The sequence below is a fragment of the Oncorhynchus gorbuscha genome, linkage group LG09 (genome assembly GCF_021184085.1).
Source record: "Oncorhynchus gorbuscha isolate QuinsamMale2020 ecotype Even-year linkage group LG09, OgorEven_v1.0, whole genome shotgun sequence".
Classification (NCBI taxonomy): domain Eukaryota; kingdom Metazoa; phylum Chordata; class Actinopteri; order Salmoniformes; family Salmonidae; genus Oncorhynchus; species Oncorhynchus gorbuscha.
Window position 1 is genome coordinate 89,534,751 of NC_060181.1, and position 18,125 is coordinate 89,552,875.

Below are 18,125 nucleotides of genomic sequence, written 5' to 3' on the forward strand. Positions count from 1 at the left end.
ACATCAATCTCCAGTATCTACAGTCTAAATCAACCTCCAGTGTCTACAGTCTAAATCAACCTCCAGTGACTACAGTCTACATCAACCTCCAGTGTCTACAGTCTACATCAACCTCCAGTATCTACAGTCTACATCAACCTCCAGTGTCTAGTCTACATCAACCTCCAGTGTCTACATCAACCTCCAGTATCTACAGTCTACATCAATTTCCAGTGTCTACAGTCTACATCAACCTCCAGTGTCTACAGTCTAAATCAACCTCCAGTGTCTACAGTCTAAATCAACCTCCAGTATCTACAGTCTAAATCAATCTCCAGTGTCTACAGTCTAAATCAACCTCCAGTGTCTACAGTCTAAATCAACCTCCAGTGTCTACATCAACCTCCAGTATCTACAGTCTAAATCAACCTCCAGTGTCTACAGTCTACATCAACCTCCAGTGTCTACATCAACCTCCAGTATCTACAGTCTACACCAATTTCCAGAGTCTACAGTCTACATCAACCTCCAGTATCTACAGTCTACATCAACCTCCAGTATCTACAGTCTACATCAACCTCCAGTGTCTACAGTCAACATCAACCTCCAGTGTCTACAGTCTACATCAACCTCCAGTATCTACAGTCTACATCAACCTCCAGTGTCTACATTCTAAATCAATCTCCACTGTCTACAGTCCACATCAACCGCCAGTATCTACAGTCTAAATCAACCTCCAGTATTTACAGTCTACATCAACCTCCAGTGTCTAGTCTACATAAACCTCCAGTGTCTACATCAACCTCCAATATCTACAGTCTACATCAATCTCCAGTGTCTACAGTCTACATCAACCTCCAGTGTCTATATCAACCTCCAGTGTCTACATCAACCTCCAATATCTACAGTCTACATCAATCTCCAGTATCTACAGTCTAAATCAACCTCCAGTGTCTACAGTCTAAATCAACCTCCAGTGACTACAGTCTACATCAACCTCCAGTGTCTACAGTCTACATCAACCTCCAGTGTCTACAGTCTAAATCACCCTCCAGTAACTACAGTCTACATCAACCTCCAGTGTCTACAGTCTACATCAACCTCCAGTATCTACAGTCTACATCAACCTCCAGTGTCAACAGTCAACATCAACCTCCAGTGTCTACAGTCTACATCAACCTCCAGTATCTACAGTCTACATCAACCTCCAGTGTCTACATTCTAAATCAATCTCCACTGTCTACAGTCCACATCAACCTCCAGTATCTACAGTCTAAATCAACCTCCAGTACTTACATTCTACATCAACCTCCAGTGTCTACAGTCTACATCAATCTCCAGTATCTACAGTCTACATCAACCTCCAGTGTCTACAGTCTACACCATCTCATGTATCTACAGTCTACATCAACCTCCAGTATTTACAGTCTACATCAACCTCCAGTGTCTAGTCTACATCAACCTCCAGTGTCTACATCAACCTCCAATATCTACAGTCTACATCAATCTCCAGTGTCTACAGTCTACATCAACCTCCAGTGTCTATATCAACCTCCAGTGTCTACATCAACCTCCAATATCTACAGTCTACATCAATCTCCAGTATCTACAGTCTAAATCAACCTCCAGTGTCTACAGTCTACATCAACCTCCAGTGTCTACAGTCAACATCAACCTCCAGTGTCTACAGTCTACATCAACCTCCAGTATCTACAGTCTACATCAACCTCCAGTGTCTACATTCTAAATCAATCTCCACTGTCTACAGTCCACATCAACCTCCAGTATCTACAGTCTAAATCAACCTCCAGTACTTACAGTCTACATCAACCTCCAGTGTCTAGTCTACATCAACTTCCAGTGTCTACATCAACCTCCAGTATCTACAGTCTACATCAATTTCCAGTGTCTACAGTCTACATCAACATCCAGTATCTACAGTCTACATCAACCTCTAGTGTCTACAGTCTAAATCAACCTCCAGTGTCTACAGTCTAAATCAACCTCCAGTGTCTACAGTCTAAATCAATCTCCAGTGTCTACAGTCTAAATCAACCTCCAGTGTCTACAGTCTAAATCAACCTCCAGTGTCTACATCAACCTCCAGTATCTACAGTCTAAATCAACCTCCAGTGTCTACAGTCTAAATCAACCTCCAGTGTCTACAGTCTAAATCAACCTCTAGTGTCTACAGTCTAAATCAACCTCCAGTGTCTAAATCAACCTCCAGTGTCTACAGTCTAAATCAACCTCCAGTGTCTACAGTCTAAATCAACCTCTAGTGTCTACAGTCTAAATCAACCTCTAGTGTCTACAGTCTAAATCAACCTCCAGTGTCTAAATCAACCTCCAGTGTCTACAGTCTAAATCAACCTCCAGTGTCTACAGTCTAAATCAACCTCTAGTGTCTACAGTCTAAATCAACCTCCAGTGTCTAAATCAACCTCCAGTGTGTACAGTCTAAATCAACCTCCAGTGTCTAAATCAACCTCCAGTATCTACAGTCTAAATCAACCTCCAGTACTTACAGTCTACATCAACCTCCAGTGTCTAGTCTACATCAACTTCCAGTGTCTACATCAACCTCCAGTATCTACAGTCTACATCAATTTCCAGTGTCTACAGTCTACATCAACCTCCAGTATCTACAGTCTACATCAACCTCTAGTGTCTACAGTCTAAATCAACCTCCAGTGTCTACAGTCTAAATCAACCTCCAGTGTCTACAGTCTAAATCAATCTCCAGTGTCTACAGTCCACATCAACCTCCAGTATCTACAGTCTAAATCAACCTCCAGTACTTACAGTCTACATCAACCTCCAGTGTCTAGTCTACATCAACTTCCAGTGTCTACATCAACCTCCAGTATCTACAGTCTAAATCAATCTCCAGTGTCTACAGTCTAAATCAACCTCCAGTGTCTACAGTCTAAATCAACCTCCAGTGTCTACAGTCTAAATCAACCTCCAGTGTCTACAGTCTAAATCAACCTCCAGTGTCTACATCAACCTCCAGTATCTACAGTCTAAATCAACCTCCAGTGTCTACAGTCTAAATCAACCTCCAGTGTCTACAGTCGAAATCAACCTCCAGTGTCTACAGTCTAAATCAACCTCTAGTGTCTACAGTCTAAATCAACCTCTAGTGTCTACAGTCTAAATCAACCTCCAGTGTCTAAATCAACCTCCAGTGTCTACAGTCTAAATCATCCTGCAGTGTCTACAGTCTAAATCAACCTCTAGTGTCTACAGTCTAAATCAACCTCCAGTGTCTAAATCAACCTCCAGTGTGTACAGTCTAAATCAACCTCCAGTGTCTAAATCAACCTCCAGTATCTACAGTCTAAATCAACCTCGAGTACTTACAGTCTACATCAACCTCCAGTGTCTAGTCTACATCAACTTCCAGTGTCTACATCAACCTCCAGTATCTACAGTCTACATCAATTTCCAGTGTCTACAGTCTACATCAACCTCCAGTATCTACAGTCTACATCAACCTCTAGTGTCTACAGTCTAAATCAACCTCCAGTGTCTACAGTCTAAATCAACCTCCAGTGTCTACAGTCTAAATCAATCTCCAGTGTCTACAGTCTAAATCAACCTCCAGTGTCTACAGTCTAAATCAACCTCCAGTGTCTACATCAACCTCCAGTATCTACAGTCTAAATCAACCTCCAGTGTCTACAGTCTAAATCAACCTCCAGTGTCTACAGTCTAAATCAACCTCTAGTGTCTACAGTCTAAATCAACCTCCAGTGTCTAAATCAACCTCCAGTGTCTACAGTCTAAATCAACCTCCAGTGTCTACAGTCTAAATCAACCTCTAGTGTCTACAGTCTAAATCAACCTCTAGTGTCTACAGTCTAAATCAACCTCCAGTGTCTAAATCAACCTCCAGTGTCTACAGTCTAAATCAACCTCCAGTGTCTACAGTCTAAATCAACCTCTAGTGTCTACAGTCTAAATCAACCTCCAGTGTCTAAATCAACCTCCAGTGTGTACAGTCTAAATCAACCTCCAGTGTCTAAATCAACCTCCAGTATCTACAGTCTAAATCAACCTCCAGTACTTACAGTCTACATCAACCTCCAGTGTCTAGTCTACAACAACCTCCAGTGTCTACATCAAACTCCAGTATCTACAGTCTAAATCAACCTCCAGTACTTACAGTCTACATCAACCTCCAGTGTCTAGTCTACATCAACCACCAGTGTCTACATCAACCTCCAGTATCTACAGTCTACATCAATCTCCAGTGTCTACAGTCCACATCAACCTCCAGTGTCTACATCAACCTCCAGTATCTACAGTCTACATCAACCTCCAGTGTCTATATCAACCTCCAGTGTCTACATCAATCTCCAGTATCTACAGTCTACATCAATCTCCAGTGTCTACAGTCTACATCAACCTCCAGTGTCTACAGTCTACATAAACCTCCAGTGTCTACATCAACCTCCAGTGTCTACAGTCTACATCAATCTCCAGTGTCTACAGTCTACATCAATCTCCAGTGTCTACAGTCTACATCAATCTCCAGTGTCTACAGTCTACATCAATCTACAGTGTCTACAGTCTACATCAATCTCCAGTGTCTACAGTCTACATCAATCTCCAGTGTCTACAGTCTACATCAACCTCCAGTGTCTACATCAACCTCCAGTATCTACAGTCTACATCAACCTCCATTGTCTACATCAACCTCCAGTATCTACAGTCTAAATCAATCTCCAGGGTCTACAGTCTACATCAACCTCCAGTGTCTACATCAACCTCCAGTATCTACAGTCTACATCAATCTCCAGTGTCTACAGTCTACATCAACCTCCAGTATCTACAGTCTACATCAATCTCCAGTGTCTACAGTCTACATCAACCTCCAGTATCTACAGTCTACATCAATCTCCAGTGTCTACAGTCTACATCAACCTCCAGTGTCTACAGTCTACATCAACCTCCAGTATCTACAGTCTACATCAATCTCCAGTATCTACAGTCTACATCAATCTCCAGTGTCTACAGTCTACATCAATCTCCAGTGTCTACAGTCTACATCAACCTCCAGTATCTACATCAATCTCCAGTCTACAGTCAATCTCTCAGTGTCTACAGTCTACATCAACCTCCAGTGTCTACAGTCTACATCAACCTCCAGTGTCTACAGTCTACATCAACCTCCAGTATCTACAGTCTACATCAATCTCCAGTGTCTACAGTCTACATAAATCTCCAGTGTCTACAGTCTACATCAATCTCCAGTGTCTACAGTCTACATCAATCTCCAGTGTCTACAGTCTACATCAACCTCCAGTATCTACAGTCTACATCAACCTCCAGTATCTACAGTCTACATCAACCTCCAGTATCTACAGTCTACATCAACCTCCAGTATCTACAGTCTACATCAACCTCCAGTGTCTACAGTCTACATCAACCTCCAGTATCTACAGTCTACATCAACCTCCAGTATCTACAGTCTACATCAACCTCCAGTGTCTACAGTCTACATCAACCTCCAGTATCTACAGTCTACATCAACCTCCAGTGTCTACAGTCTACATCAATCTCCAGAGGACGGTGATGTAATAGTAATACCTCTACTGTACCTCAAACACACACACACACGCACACACACACACACACACACACACACACACACACACACACACACACACACACACACACACACACACACACACACACACACACACGCACGCACGCACGCACGCACGCACGCACGCACGCACACACACACACACACACACACACACACACACACACATTCAAATGCACTTTCAATGAAGTTGAAATTGATAAGATTTCATTTGACAAGATGCATTTTGATTTAAGATGTTGCACTTTGTACAGCTGGATAATAAAGCCTCACTAAAACATGTCTTCATATAAACAGTAGCGTTTAAAATGTTCAAAATATTAGAATTCCACATTCAAAGTTAGATAATTATGTGAACATTCAATGGAATCATATTTGTCTGAAAACAACCTTTAGCAAAACAAGAATTTCTTATAGATTTTGAGACAAAAAGTTAATTTTAATAGAATCTGTCAGTCACACAGCCTTGTAGAGACATACAGTACTGTACACAGCCTCCTGAACATACACCTCACTAGTACAGAAAATCAGCAAAGTAGTCAGTGATTAAAAAGTCTGATGTCAATAAGTATTTGAAAAGTGGGTTTCAAAGAATAAGTGCACGTCTCATCATTTGCAGAATGTAGTGCACTACTCACTTGTTGTTGTTTGTACAGTTTGTCTCTACTGTCAACTGTTCAGCCTTCTGATCCAGTAGAGGAAGACCAGTGTCGACAAATCAGGATGTCAACAGAAGAGAGAGTAACACAACTAACCAACTTCCAGCAGCTCACTGCCTGTTTATCTGCCTGTACTGAGTAAGATCACACACACACTCTGTCACTCCTCTTATGTGACACACACCACATTGGGGATGCACAGGAGTGTGAGACTGTGTGTGTGTTTTTGGCGACAGAGGAGATTGCGTTCGAATTAGACACACACACACACACAGAAATCTAACTCGCACCCCGAACTATTCTAGAAATGTGGTGGGTTGTGCAACAGCCACAATATGCTAGTTGGATTGACAGTTGGATAGTAAACAAGACTCGGGACTGTTTGAAGACCCCTGCTGGGTTCCTAAAAGGACACCTCTTGGCTCCATCTATCTCACTCATCTCTAACTACCTCACACATTAATATCATGAGATCATAGGAAACACATTTTTTTATTTTACCTTTATTTAACTAGGCAAGTCAGTCAAAAACAAATTCTTATTTTCAACAAGGGCCTAGGAACAGTGGGGCAGAAGGACAGATTTTTTACCTTATCAGCTCAGGGATTTGATCTTGCAACCTTTCGGTTACTAGTCCAATGGTCTAACCACTAGGCTACCTGCGACCCCACATTGACTGGACGGGTCGATTTAGATTAACCTATTGATAAGGGGAATAGATAATCGTTTGACGTTGGGACTCAAATTAGTCATGTGATCTCTTGGTTATGTTGTCTAGTCGGTGCCTCACCTTAACTCCTAGCTACAGGCTAGTCAGTGAAGTCTATGAGACACTTAGCTTAGCTAGTAGTGGGACTGTTTTGAGTTGAGTTTCACAGGCTAACATTGATCACAAGTGCTCGAAGAGTAATGGAATTGCTTAATTTTACCCCATTGTATTTCAGAGTATTTTCGAAGAGGTGATTGGAGTCAAGTCGTCAAAAAGATAAGGAGTTTGCGTGTGACCTTCTAGCCATTGGAGGAACAGCTGCTCGCATGTTGGCTAAAGCTCAGGGTCACATTTAGATAGAAATGCCACAAATAGAGTGGTAGCTAGAAATGCTACAAATAGAGTGGTAGATAGAAATTCCACAAATAGAGTGGTAGCTAGAAACGCTACAAATAGAGTGGTAGATAGAAACGCTACAAATAGAGTGGTAGATAGAAATGCCACAAATAGAGTGGTGGATAGAAATGATTCAAATAGAGTAGAAGATAGAAATGCCACAGATAGAGCCGACATGATGTCTTACTCTACATACCGTATCAGAGAGATATGTCTGTTCTACCCAATATACTGTATTTCTATCTGAACGATCCACATCGTTGTGCTCTATTGAACGCAGCCCTGGTCAAGGTGAAGGAGACTATGTATGTCAGTGGATATGACTTGTTGACTCTATTTGGAAAGCCCTTTCTGTTTTGTACCCTCTATGTGTCTAGGATGTGACAAGCCTTTGACCCTAGGAAAACAACTTCAATTTAGCCAAACTGCTAGCTAAATACTCCCACTAAATAGTTTGATTCCAACTGTGCTGGTAAACACATAAATCTTCTATGTGTTCCTGTCTGTTCCTAACCCCATTGAGTTGGATGAGCTAATTGCCTTCTCAGTGTAGACTAACGAGGCTGCAGCTAGGAGAGAACACACTTAATTACAGTGGAAATGCAAAACACCAGAGTTTCCTGGAACCCATAGACTTATTCTGCCATTACCACAAACATTCCGAAATGAGGCTTGTTTGCCTGCAAAATGGCCGTCTGGCAGCTAGCACCACAATCACTTTTTACAATCACAATGTCAATGAGCTAATATTCAATGGCCTAGCTTTACATCCATACTGCCATGCTGGCAGACTGAAGTCACAGGCTCCAGGTCACAATGGGCAAGTGAGATTTGATGTCTTACAGCCTCAGAATGGGTCACACACACCCACGCACCCACGCACGCATGCACACACACGCACACACACACGCACGCACGCACACACGCACGCACGCACGCACACACACACACGGTGCAATAAGAGAGGTGGGGACTTCTGCTATTTCTGCTGCACATATTTGGTGGTCCTTCTGTAGCTCAGTTGGTAGAGCATGGCGCTTGTAACGCCAGGGTAGTGGGTTCGATCCCCGGGACCACCCATACGTAGAATGGATGCACACATGACTGTAAGTCGCTTTGGATAAAAGCGTCTGCTAAATGGCATATATTATTTAAAGCAGTAGTTGGGTGCGACTGTGTGAAGGGATGGGCATTGTATGACCTGAGTGATAAAACATATAGTCATGGGCATGACCTCTGCCCTTCCATCTATCCAGAGGACCAAGAAAAGCAACATGGGAAAACATGCAGGAATGCTACCAGAAGAGAAAACAATTTCAGAGCTAGGATGAGTTATCTTGGATCAGTAATGATAATCACATGATTAAAAAAAGAACATTATAGATGTCTGTCACGTGTGTATTTAGGGTTCTATCTAGAATCTAAAAGGGTTCTTCAGCTGTCCCCATTCAGCTGTCCCAATACGAGAACCCTTTAAAGAACCCTTTTTGAATCCAGATAGAAGCTTTTTAGGGTTCCGTGTAGAACCCTTTCAACATAGGTTTCTACATGGAACCCAAAAGGGTTCTACCTGGAACAAAGAAAGGTTCTACCTGGAACAAAAAAGGGTTCTCCTATGGGGACAGCTGAAGAACCCTTTTTTCTAAGAGTGTATGATTTAATATGAATCAGCAGTAATACTGTGACAGTTATTATTTATAAATTAATCATTCAAAGATAAATTACAAAAAATATTCAAATTCAAACATGATTGATTAATTGATTGACATATAGAGTATTTGTATCAAGTGACTGGAGCATCACAAATTCAGCCTTCAATAGACAGTGTGAGAGACTATTTTGAAGTTTGCTGAAGGAACACAATAACAACAACACTCACATGTTACAGCTCTTTATTTTGGTCAGAGTGAACACATCAGTTTGGTCGGAGTGACCATCGCTCCAAAATCAGGAATATCAGGAATGTTTTGGCCGAGCCTGTGGCTAGACCCCGGAATGTGAATGTTGTGTGTGTGTGTGTGTGTGTGTGTGTGTGTGTGTGTGTGTGTGTGTGTGTGTGTGTGTGTGTGTGTGTGTGTGTGTGTGTGTGTGTGTGTGTGTGTGTGTGTGTGTGTGTGTGTGTGCGTGCGTGTGTGTGTGCGTGCGTGCGTGCGTGCGTGTGTGTGTGTGCGTGTGCATGTGCATGTATTTGTCCTTTTGCTTCATAGTCCACGTTAAACACCAGAGGAGTGTAATGAAACTGCAGACACATCCTAGACGTGACACCACATCCTCGCCTTAAGGCATCCCCCTGCCATTCTGACTATCACACAAAGTAAAGCATGTTATGGAGTGACAGTATTTCACTGCTATCATTACGTTCAAGGTAAGTCATTATATATTATATATTATTATTATTCAAATGAAGAAAAAACATGTAATAAAAAAAATATATACTGAAGGAAGAAAATTGAAATAGTGTATCTTATCAATGTCCCCTTCTCAGAGAACGGCAACAAACAGCCAAAGAGTAGAATTGATAAGACTGTCTTATCCACTAAGTGGAACATAACTTGGTTCTGGTATGTCTTTACCAACAGGAATGATATCTAGATCTCAACATAAACCTCAGGGTTGGAGGGTCATTTCTATGACTTAATACATGGGACAAGTCCTCTGTGATACGTCAACTTGGGTTGACCTGCCTGGTGCTGGAGATTAGGGAAAACTCTATTAGGGCTTTGATTCTCTCTCTCTCTCGCTCTCTCTCTCGCTCTCTCTCTCGCTCTCTCAATCTCTCTCTCTCTCGCTCTCTCTCTCTCTCTCTCTCTCTCTCTCTCTCTCTCTCTCTCTCTCTCTCTCTCTCTCTCTCTCTCTCTCTCTCTCTCTCTCTCTCTCTCTCTCTCTCTCTCTCTCTCTCTCTCTCTCTCTCTCTCTCTCTCTCTCTCAGCAAAGGACACACCACAGCCAGTCTATAGACACAAACAGCCTTTTGTTGTGTGTGTGACTACAGTACGTAGAGATCCTTGGGGGTTGGTTGGTTGGTGTGTATGTGTGGCCATACATGATGGGTTAACTTCTGAATTCCCCTCCTGGTCATTTTAGGAGGCGGGACCATGGAGTGTGGGGACATTAAGAGTCATTAACACCTCCTGGACTTTACAAAGGGAGTGGTGTGTGGTCCCAACTCTCTCTCTGTGTGTGTGTGTGTGTGTGTGTGTGTGTGTGTGTGTGTGTGTGTGTGTGTGTGTGTGTGTGTGTGTGTGTGTGTGTGTGTGTGTGTGTGTGTGTGTGTGTGTGTGTGTGTGTGTGTGTGTGTGTGTGTGTGTGTGTGTGTGTGTGTGTGTGTGTGTGTGTGTGTGTGTGTGTGTGTGTGTATTGTCACGTTAAACAATATGTGTAAGACCATCAACAACAATTTACTACAATGTTTGTGTGAAGGTGTCCCAATTTGTACAACGGATAGTTCCAGTCACACAATATGATTGGTTGAGTGGAATTTGAAGCAACCACATCATGACATCATAGTGTACATCAGGGAAAAGGGATTCCTCCTGTACGCATGCCAAGTGACTGTACTCACCATCCATAGTCTCCTCACAATGCTGGTTGAGGTTCTCATAGGAGTCCCAGCGGATTAGAGCATCTTGGGTATTGTAGTCCACTGAGACAGTGGGCCCATTCTCCAAGTGGTCCATCCCTGGTGGAAAAAAACACATACAGAGGGGTCAAAGAAAATGTCAAACCTATACTCATACAATAGGAGGTAGTGTCTGTCATCTTCAACACATTCCTGTTTTTGAATGATCGGTAATTTGCTTGGAGAAAATGGCCGCCAAGAAGAGGAGTAGGTATGCTTACCATTGATTTTTTCTGGACCAAAGGAAAAAACAAACTCCACCTTTCCAAAATCTGGGAATCTGTCATCTGGTTTGAGAGAAGAGAATAAAACATGTCCATGTTTAAAGAAATGACGGGAGATTGCAAACAGGTTTGACATGCAATATGCAGCCAAATGAAATATGATGGAATTTAAGAGTCCTTAATGCTCCGTTCACATAGAAACCCTCTATGCAGCAATATTCAAAATGTACCTTTGGAAAAAGTATTGAAGATATGCGTTATGATCATCATATATAGTTGGGTCATCATCAAGGCACAACAGTTTCATGTTTTCAGTCAAATGCATGTTTCTCAATTCTCTTCATGGTATGCATTATGCTGGGGACATTTAAGGAATATCTTCCTTACCTTTGAAGGTCTCGTCGAGCTCATCCTTCCCAAAGACGATTCCCAAGTCGTGCACAGCGCATGTATGGAACTGCACCCGGAAGATCACATCCCGCTGTGGGCTTCGGAAGCGCTTGTGGTAACACTTCAGCTGCAGTGGACAGGAAGACAGATGTCGTTTTTAAAGAGGTCTTTCTGGTTTCTGAGTTTCTGTTACTGAATCCCTAAAAGAGATGACTTCAGGGCTTTCATAGATTTCACATTGCTCAAGTCTCAAAGTTTACCTCGGGAAACCTTTGACTTTCTGTTACATTCAAAGTGTTCGGATCACTAGGACAACTGGAAAACAAGTGAAAGCATTTGAAGGGGGACATTATTTAACTTGGAGTTTTGCCATTTTGGAACCATTCCAGTTGTTCCATTGTACTGGGCAAACTAAATCAAGCACAGACATATGTTTTTGATCCAGATCTGACATACAGTACAGTGTCATTGTGAAATACCAGCTGATAACATAGCAGCTTGATTCACAGTACAATCCTTCAGGGCATCTGGCAGTGTGCTAGAGAAAGCTGCTCTGTAAATGTATGGTCTGCCTTCCCAAACAAGAGCAGCATTATCCAGACCATTGCTATCCACACAAGAGCCTTGTAAAAGCCTTGTAAACCCAAACCCTACGAAAGAAACTCTTCACTCTCTCACCACTGTGCTTCACCCTGGCTAGGGGTTGGCCAGATCTTTTACAAGGACCTCACATTTACAGGTACTCAGTGAATATTTCGCTTTGTGCTTAGCCCAAATGACACACTGCACACAAACTATGGCTGAACTGGGGAACTGGGGTGAATGTACTGAGCAAATGTCAGGGTGCATATGCCTGAAGAACATCTCAATTGGACTGGAATTATCATTAAGTGAGCCTCAAAATAACCCTGATATGATATGGGTCAGGATCATTTAGCCTCATAACCCTGATATGATATGGGTCAGGATCATTTAGCCTCATAACCCTGATATATGGGTCAGGTTTATTTAGCCTCATAACCCTGATATGATATGGGTCAGGATCATTTAGCCTCATAACCCTGTTATGATATGGGTCAGGATCATTTAGCCTCATAACCATGATATGATATGGGTCAGGATCATTTAGCCTCATAACCATGATATGATATGGGTCAGGATCATTTAGCCTCATAACCCTGATATGATATGGGTCAGGATCATTTAGCCTCGTAACCCTGATATGATATGGGTCAGGATCATTTAGCCTCATAACCCTGATATGATATGGGTCAGGATCATTTAGCCTCATAACCCTGATATGATATGGGTCAGGATCATTTAGCCTCATAACCATGATATGATATGGGTCAGGATCATGTAGCCTCATAACCATGATATGATATGGGTCAGGATCATTTAGCCTCATAACCCTGATATGATATGGGTCAGGATCATTTAGCCTCATAACCATGATATGATATGGGTCAGGATCATTTAGCCTCATAACACTGATATGACATGAGTCAGGATCATTAGGCAGAAAATGGAAACAGCAAAGAGGGAATACCTGGAAAAGTCTAATCAGAAACGGCCATTTTAGTTTTCAGTTGCAAAACATTTGAAAACCCTTTCCGTTACATGCCCTAATAGATGTCAATGGTTTATTCATTTATTTTCAGATGTTGTTGGCCGCAACAGTCTCTGTTCGTCATGGTATAATAGATTACTTTGGTGTACATGTTACACATCTAGCCTGGATAAACCAAGCTGAATTCTGGGCTCAACCTACAGTTGAAGTGGGAAGTTTACATACACCTTAGCAAAATACATTTAAAATCAGTTTTTCACAATTCCTGACATTTAATCCTAGTAAAACGTCCCTGTCTTAGTTCAGTTAGGATCACCACTTTATTTTAAAAATGTGAAATGTCAGAATAATAGTAGAGAGAATGACTTATTTCAGCTTTTTTTCTTTCATCATATCCCCAGTGGGTCAGAAGTTTACATACACTCAATTAGTATTTGGTAGCGTTGCCTTTAAATAGTTTAACTTGGGTAAAACGTTTCAGGTAGCCTTCCACAAGCTTCCCACAATAAGTTGGGTACATTTTGGCCCTTTCCACCTGACAGAGCTGGTGTAACTGAGTCAGGTTTGTGGGCCTCCTTTGCTCGCACACACATTTTCAGCCTACACATTTTTGATAGGAATGAGGTCAGGGCTTTTTGGTGGCCACTCCAATACATTGACTTTGTTGTCCTTTAGCCATTTTGCAACAACTTCGGAAGTATGCTTGGGGTCATTGTCCATTTGGAAGAGCCATTTGCGACCAAGCTTTAACTACCTGACTGATGTCTTTAGATGTTGCTTCAATATTTCCACGTAATTTTCCTTCCTCATGATCTGCCATCTATTTTGTTATGTGCACCAGTCCCTCCTGCAGCAAAGTACCCCCACAACATGATGATGCCACCCCCGTGCTTCACGGTTGGTATGGTGTTCTTCGGCTTGCAAGCCTCCCCATTTGTCCTCCAAACATAACGATGGTCATTATGGCTAAAACAGTTCTATTTTTGTTTCATCAAACCAGATGACATTTCAAAAAGTAAGATTTTTGTTCCCACATGCACTTGCAAACCGTATTCTGGCTTTTATATGGCGGATTTAGAGCAGTGGCTTCTTCCTTGCTGAGCATCCTTTTAGGTTATGTCGATACAGGACTCGATTTACTGTGGATATAGATACTTTTGTACCCATTTCCTTCACAAGGTCATTTGCTGTTGTTCTGGGATTGATTTGCACTTTTCACGTTCATCTCTAGGAGACAGAACACGTCTCCTTCCTGAGTGGTATGACGGCTGCGTGGTCCCATGGTGTTTATACTTGTGTACTATTGTTTGTACAGATGACCGTGATAACTTCAGGCGTTTCGCTATTTTTGGCTTATTGTTTTTTATTTTACTATGATGTCAAGCAAAGAGGCACTGAATTTGAAGGCAGGCCTTGAAATGCATCCACAGGTACACCTCCAATTGACTCAAATGATGTCAATTAGCCTATCAGAAGCTTCTAAAGCCATGACATTATTTTCTGCAATTTTTCAAGCTGTTTAAAGGCACAGTCAACTTAGTGTTTGTAAACTTCTGACCAACTGGAATTGATAATACAGTGAATTATAAGTGAAAGACTCTGTTTGTAAACAATTGTTGTAAAAAGTACTTGTGTGATGCACAAAGGAGATGTCCTAACCGACTTGACAAAACTATAAATGTTAACAAGACATTTTTGGAGTGGTTGAAAAAAAGAGTTTTAATGACTACAACCTAAGTATATGTAAACTTCCGACTTCAACTGTAGGTGAAGTGAAACACAGTATTTAGCTTAAGGTTTAGGTTAAATGTCCTCAGCACATGACGGGAACGTTCACTTCCATGAACCAGCCTTCCTCAGCTGTGATTAATCCATTGGGTAGAAGTTGAAGGAAGTAAAAAATATTTTATTTGCAGAGACAAAAAAACAACTCTGGATGAGGTAAGAGAGGAAATAAATGGCCTGTGGCTGTTGTGTGGTGCCATGGGATATATATTCCTCCCACTGGGGTGCGGGGGGGGGGGGGGCAATGCTCGTGAGGAGAAGCGGAAGAAAAATACACAATGACAAACTGATTCAGTCCTTCAATATGAAATATGCTAAATTATAAAGGCAAAAAACATGTTGACAGCGTTGATATGTTGATATGTTGTAAACAGAAAACACAATGCATGAAAACCTGCCCCTGTGACTACAGCTAGAATTTAGTCAAGAAGTAAAGTAGAACAGTTTTTAAGGACAATGTCATATTATGGGGGAGAAGTGGGCAGTGGAAGCTCATCCACTGCATTTCTATACAATTAAAAGTTAAAACTCTGGTCAGTCTACAAACACACAGCCTATTAGCTATGCAATTAGCCGCTACACATTAACATTTACATTTAAGTCATTTAGCAGACGCTCTTATCCAGAGCGACTTACAAATTGTTGCATTCACCTTATGACATCCACTCACGTGAATTTAGGACGGGGATTAAAAACTATAATGGAATGTGTACGGAGGCAGAACAAGTATTTTATGTCACGTCTGCTCCCGCTCTTCCCTCCCCAGGCGCTTGAGGGCGCCAGGCTTCCCTGCATCACGCACTCCTGCCCTCCCTCGTCACGTGCATCAGCAAAATTGGACTCACCTTGACTCACTCACTCATCTGTTTATTTCCTCCCCTATATTTGTCGGTTCCCTGCTGATTCATTGTCTTTTGTTTGTGTTTCCTGTTTGCTGACCAGTTCCTGTCTCGTTCCATGTCCGTTATGTATTAAATGTTTGACTCCCCGTACCTGCTTCGTCTCTCCAGCGTCATTCCATGTGACATTTTATTAGCAAAATGTTAACAAATACGTTTGCTTTACAGATTATATAGTTATTTATTTTGCCGTTTTAAAGCTAATTTACTGCAATTCTACACATTTTGCCATGGCTTGGGGAGACATTTTTACAGTTTTAAAATCTAATTTCCTGCAATTCTACACATTTTGCCATGGCTTGGGGAGACATTTTTACAGTTTTAAAATCTAATTTACTGCAATTCTACACATTTTGCCATGGCTTGGGGAGACATTTTTACAGTTTTAAAATCTAATTTCCTGCAATTCTACACATTCTGCCATGACCTACACCATGTTAATATGATGTCTGAGTGAGAGTGACAAAAAAAATCAATGGGGGCCCCCTGGAGGTCAGGGCCCCTGGGCACGTGCCCTGCATGCCCGGTTGGTAATTCGGTCATGATACAAGTTTAGATAGCTGGCTAGACTAACTAGACTATATACCAATGCCCACTGTGCACAGATATCAGTTCCACTTTTAGTTTTGATTTACATTTGGTTGAGTTGTAAAGTGAATTCACAAAACAATTAACCATGTCATTGGATTTAGGTTAAAGTTAGGTGAAAAACATATGAAATTCCCTTACGTCGATGACTGTGCAAATCCAATCAGTTTTTCCTGTTGATTCAATGTCATCAAATACATTTTTGTTGTTGTTAAAATAAGTAAAAACAACATTGTTTCAACCAGTTTTTGCCCAGTGGGAGGCTACTTCAGTAACTGTCAGGGAATTATAACAAGACGAAAACTGCAGCAATATATATTTTTAATGTTTTTATATATATTTCTTTTAATGAGAGAGGTCCTGACCTCAGTATCTTCATATGTAGCTACAGGCCCGCTGCTACAGTCTGTTGGGGGCCAAATGGTATTGACTTCAGTGAGTGCTTCTTTTAAATTGCCTTGATTTTGTACATGCCACATGAATCAGTGGCTGATAGCCTAGGAAACTGAAGCTACATGTCTCTGTGTCTGGAGACAACAAAGTATTATTCTTCTTCTTCTTGTCTTAAAACTCTAATATTTCCAGCCTGGTCTTGAAGAGGACGTCATTTGGACATGCTAGTTTACAGCCTGGATATCGTGTGCTAATGAGGGTAGTTAAACTGAGGTATAGGGCTCATGCCAACTGTCCTCTAGTGTTTACAGCCCTGTTGTTTTATTAATGGGGACTATAAAAGTCTTAAGGACAAACATACTGTATTTGGACACAATAAATTGCATTCCGTCTTCATGAAAGAGGTCGATCAACTATCTCCTTATTTCTACGGGGCATAATACATACCACACTACACACTCCCAAAGGCTATGTACAGTACATGTCATACTTCTCCATGTCACTCAGGGAGGAGCTGATGGTGCTTACCAGAATGTCCCCCTTCAGCAGCAGGCCTGGCTCAATGGTGATGCAGACACTGGTCTGGCTGTCTCCCTGGACACTACTGGAAACACACACAGAGAGCCTTGTGAATACACCACACCATCACGCTATCAACCAACACACAAACAGAGCCTTGTGAACACACCACACCATCACGCTATCAACCAACACACACAGAGCCTTGTGAACACACCACACCATCACTCTATCAACCAACACACACAGAGCCTTGTGAACACACCACACCATCACGCTATCAACCAACACACACAGAGCCTTGTGAACAACCCACACCATCACGCTATCAACCAACACACACAGAGCCTTGTGAACACACCACACCATCACGCTATCAACCAACACACACAGAGCCTTGTGAACACACCACACCATCACGCTATCAACCAACACACACAGAGCCTTGTGAACACACCACACCATCACGCTATCAACCAACACACACAGAGCCTTGTGAACACACCACACCATCACCCTATCAACCAACACACACAGAGCCTTGTGAACACACCACACCATCACGCTATCAACCAACACAAACAGAGCCTTGTGAACACACCACACCATCACGCTATCAACCAACACACACAGAGCCTTGTGAACACACCACACCATCACGCTATCAACCAACACACACAGAGCCTTGTGAACACACCACACCATCACGCTATCAACCAACACACACAGAGCCTTGTGAATACACCACACCATCACGCTATCAACCAACACACACAGA

The 18,125-nt window shown here is 42.0% G+C and overlaps 1 protein-coding gene across 1 annotated transcript in view; it reads right to left on the bottom strand.

The window, feature by feature from the left end:
* Window positions 1-18,125, bottom strand: part of LOC124044244 (tensin-1-like) — a 329,213-nt gene that overhangs the window by 54,374 nt on the left and 256,714 nt on the right. The window contains 4 exon segments of the mRNA XM_046363851.1: window positions 10,923-11,039; window positions 11,201-11,266; window positions 11,591-11,720; window positions 17,357-17,432. Coding sequence (XP_046219807.1) covers window positions 10,923-11,039; window positions 11,201-11,266; window positions 11,591-11,720; window positions 17,357-17,432 — 389 coding nt within the window.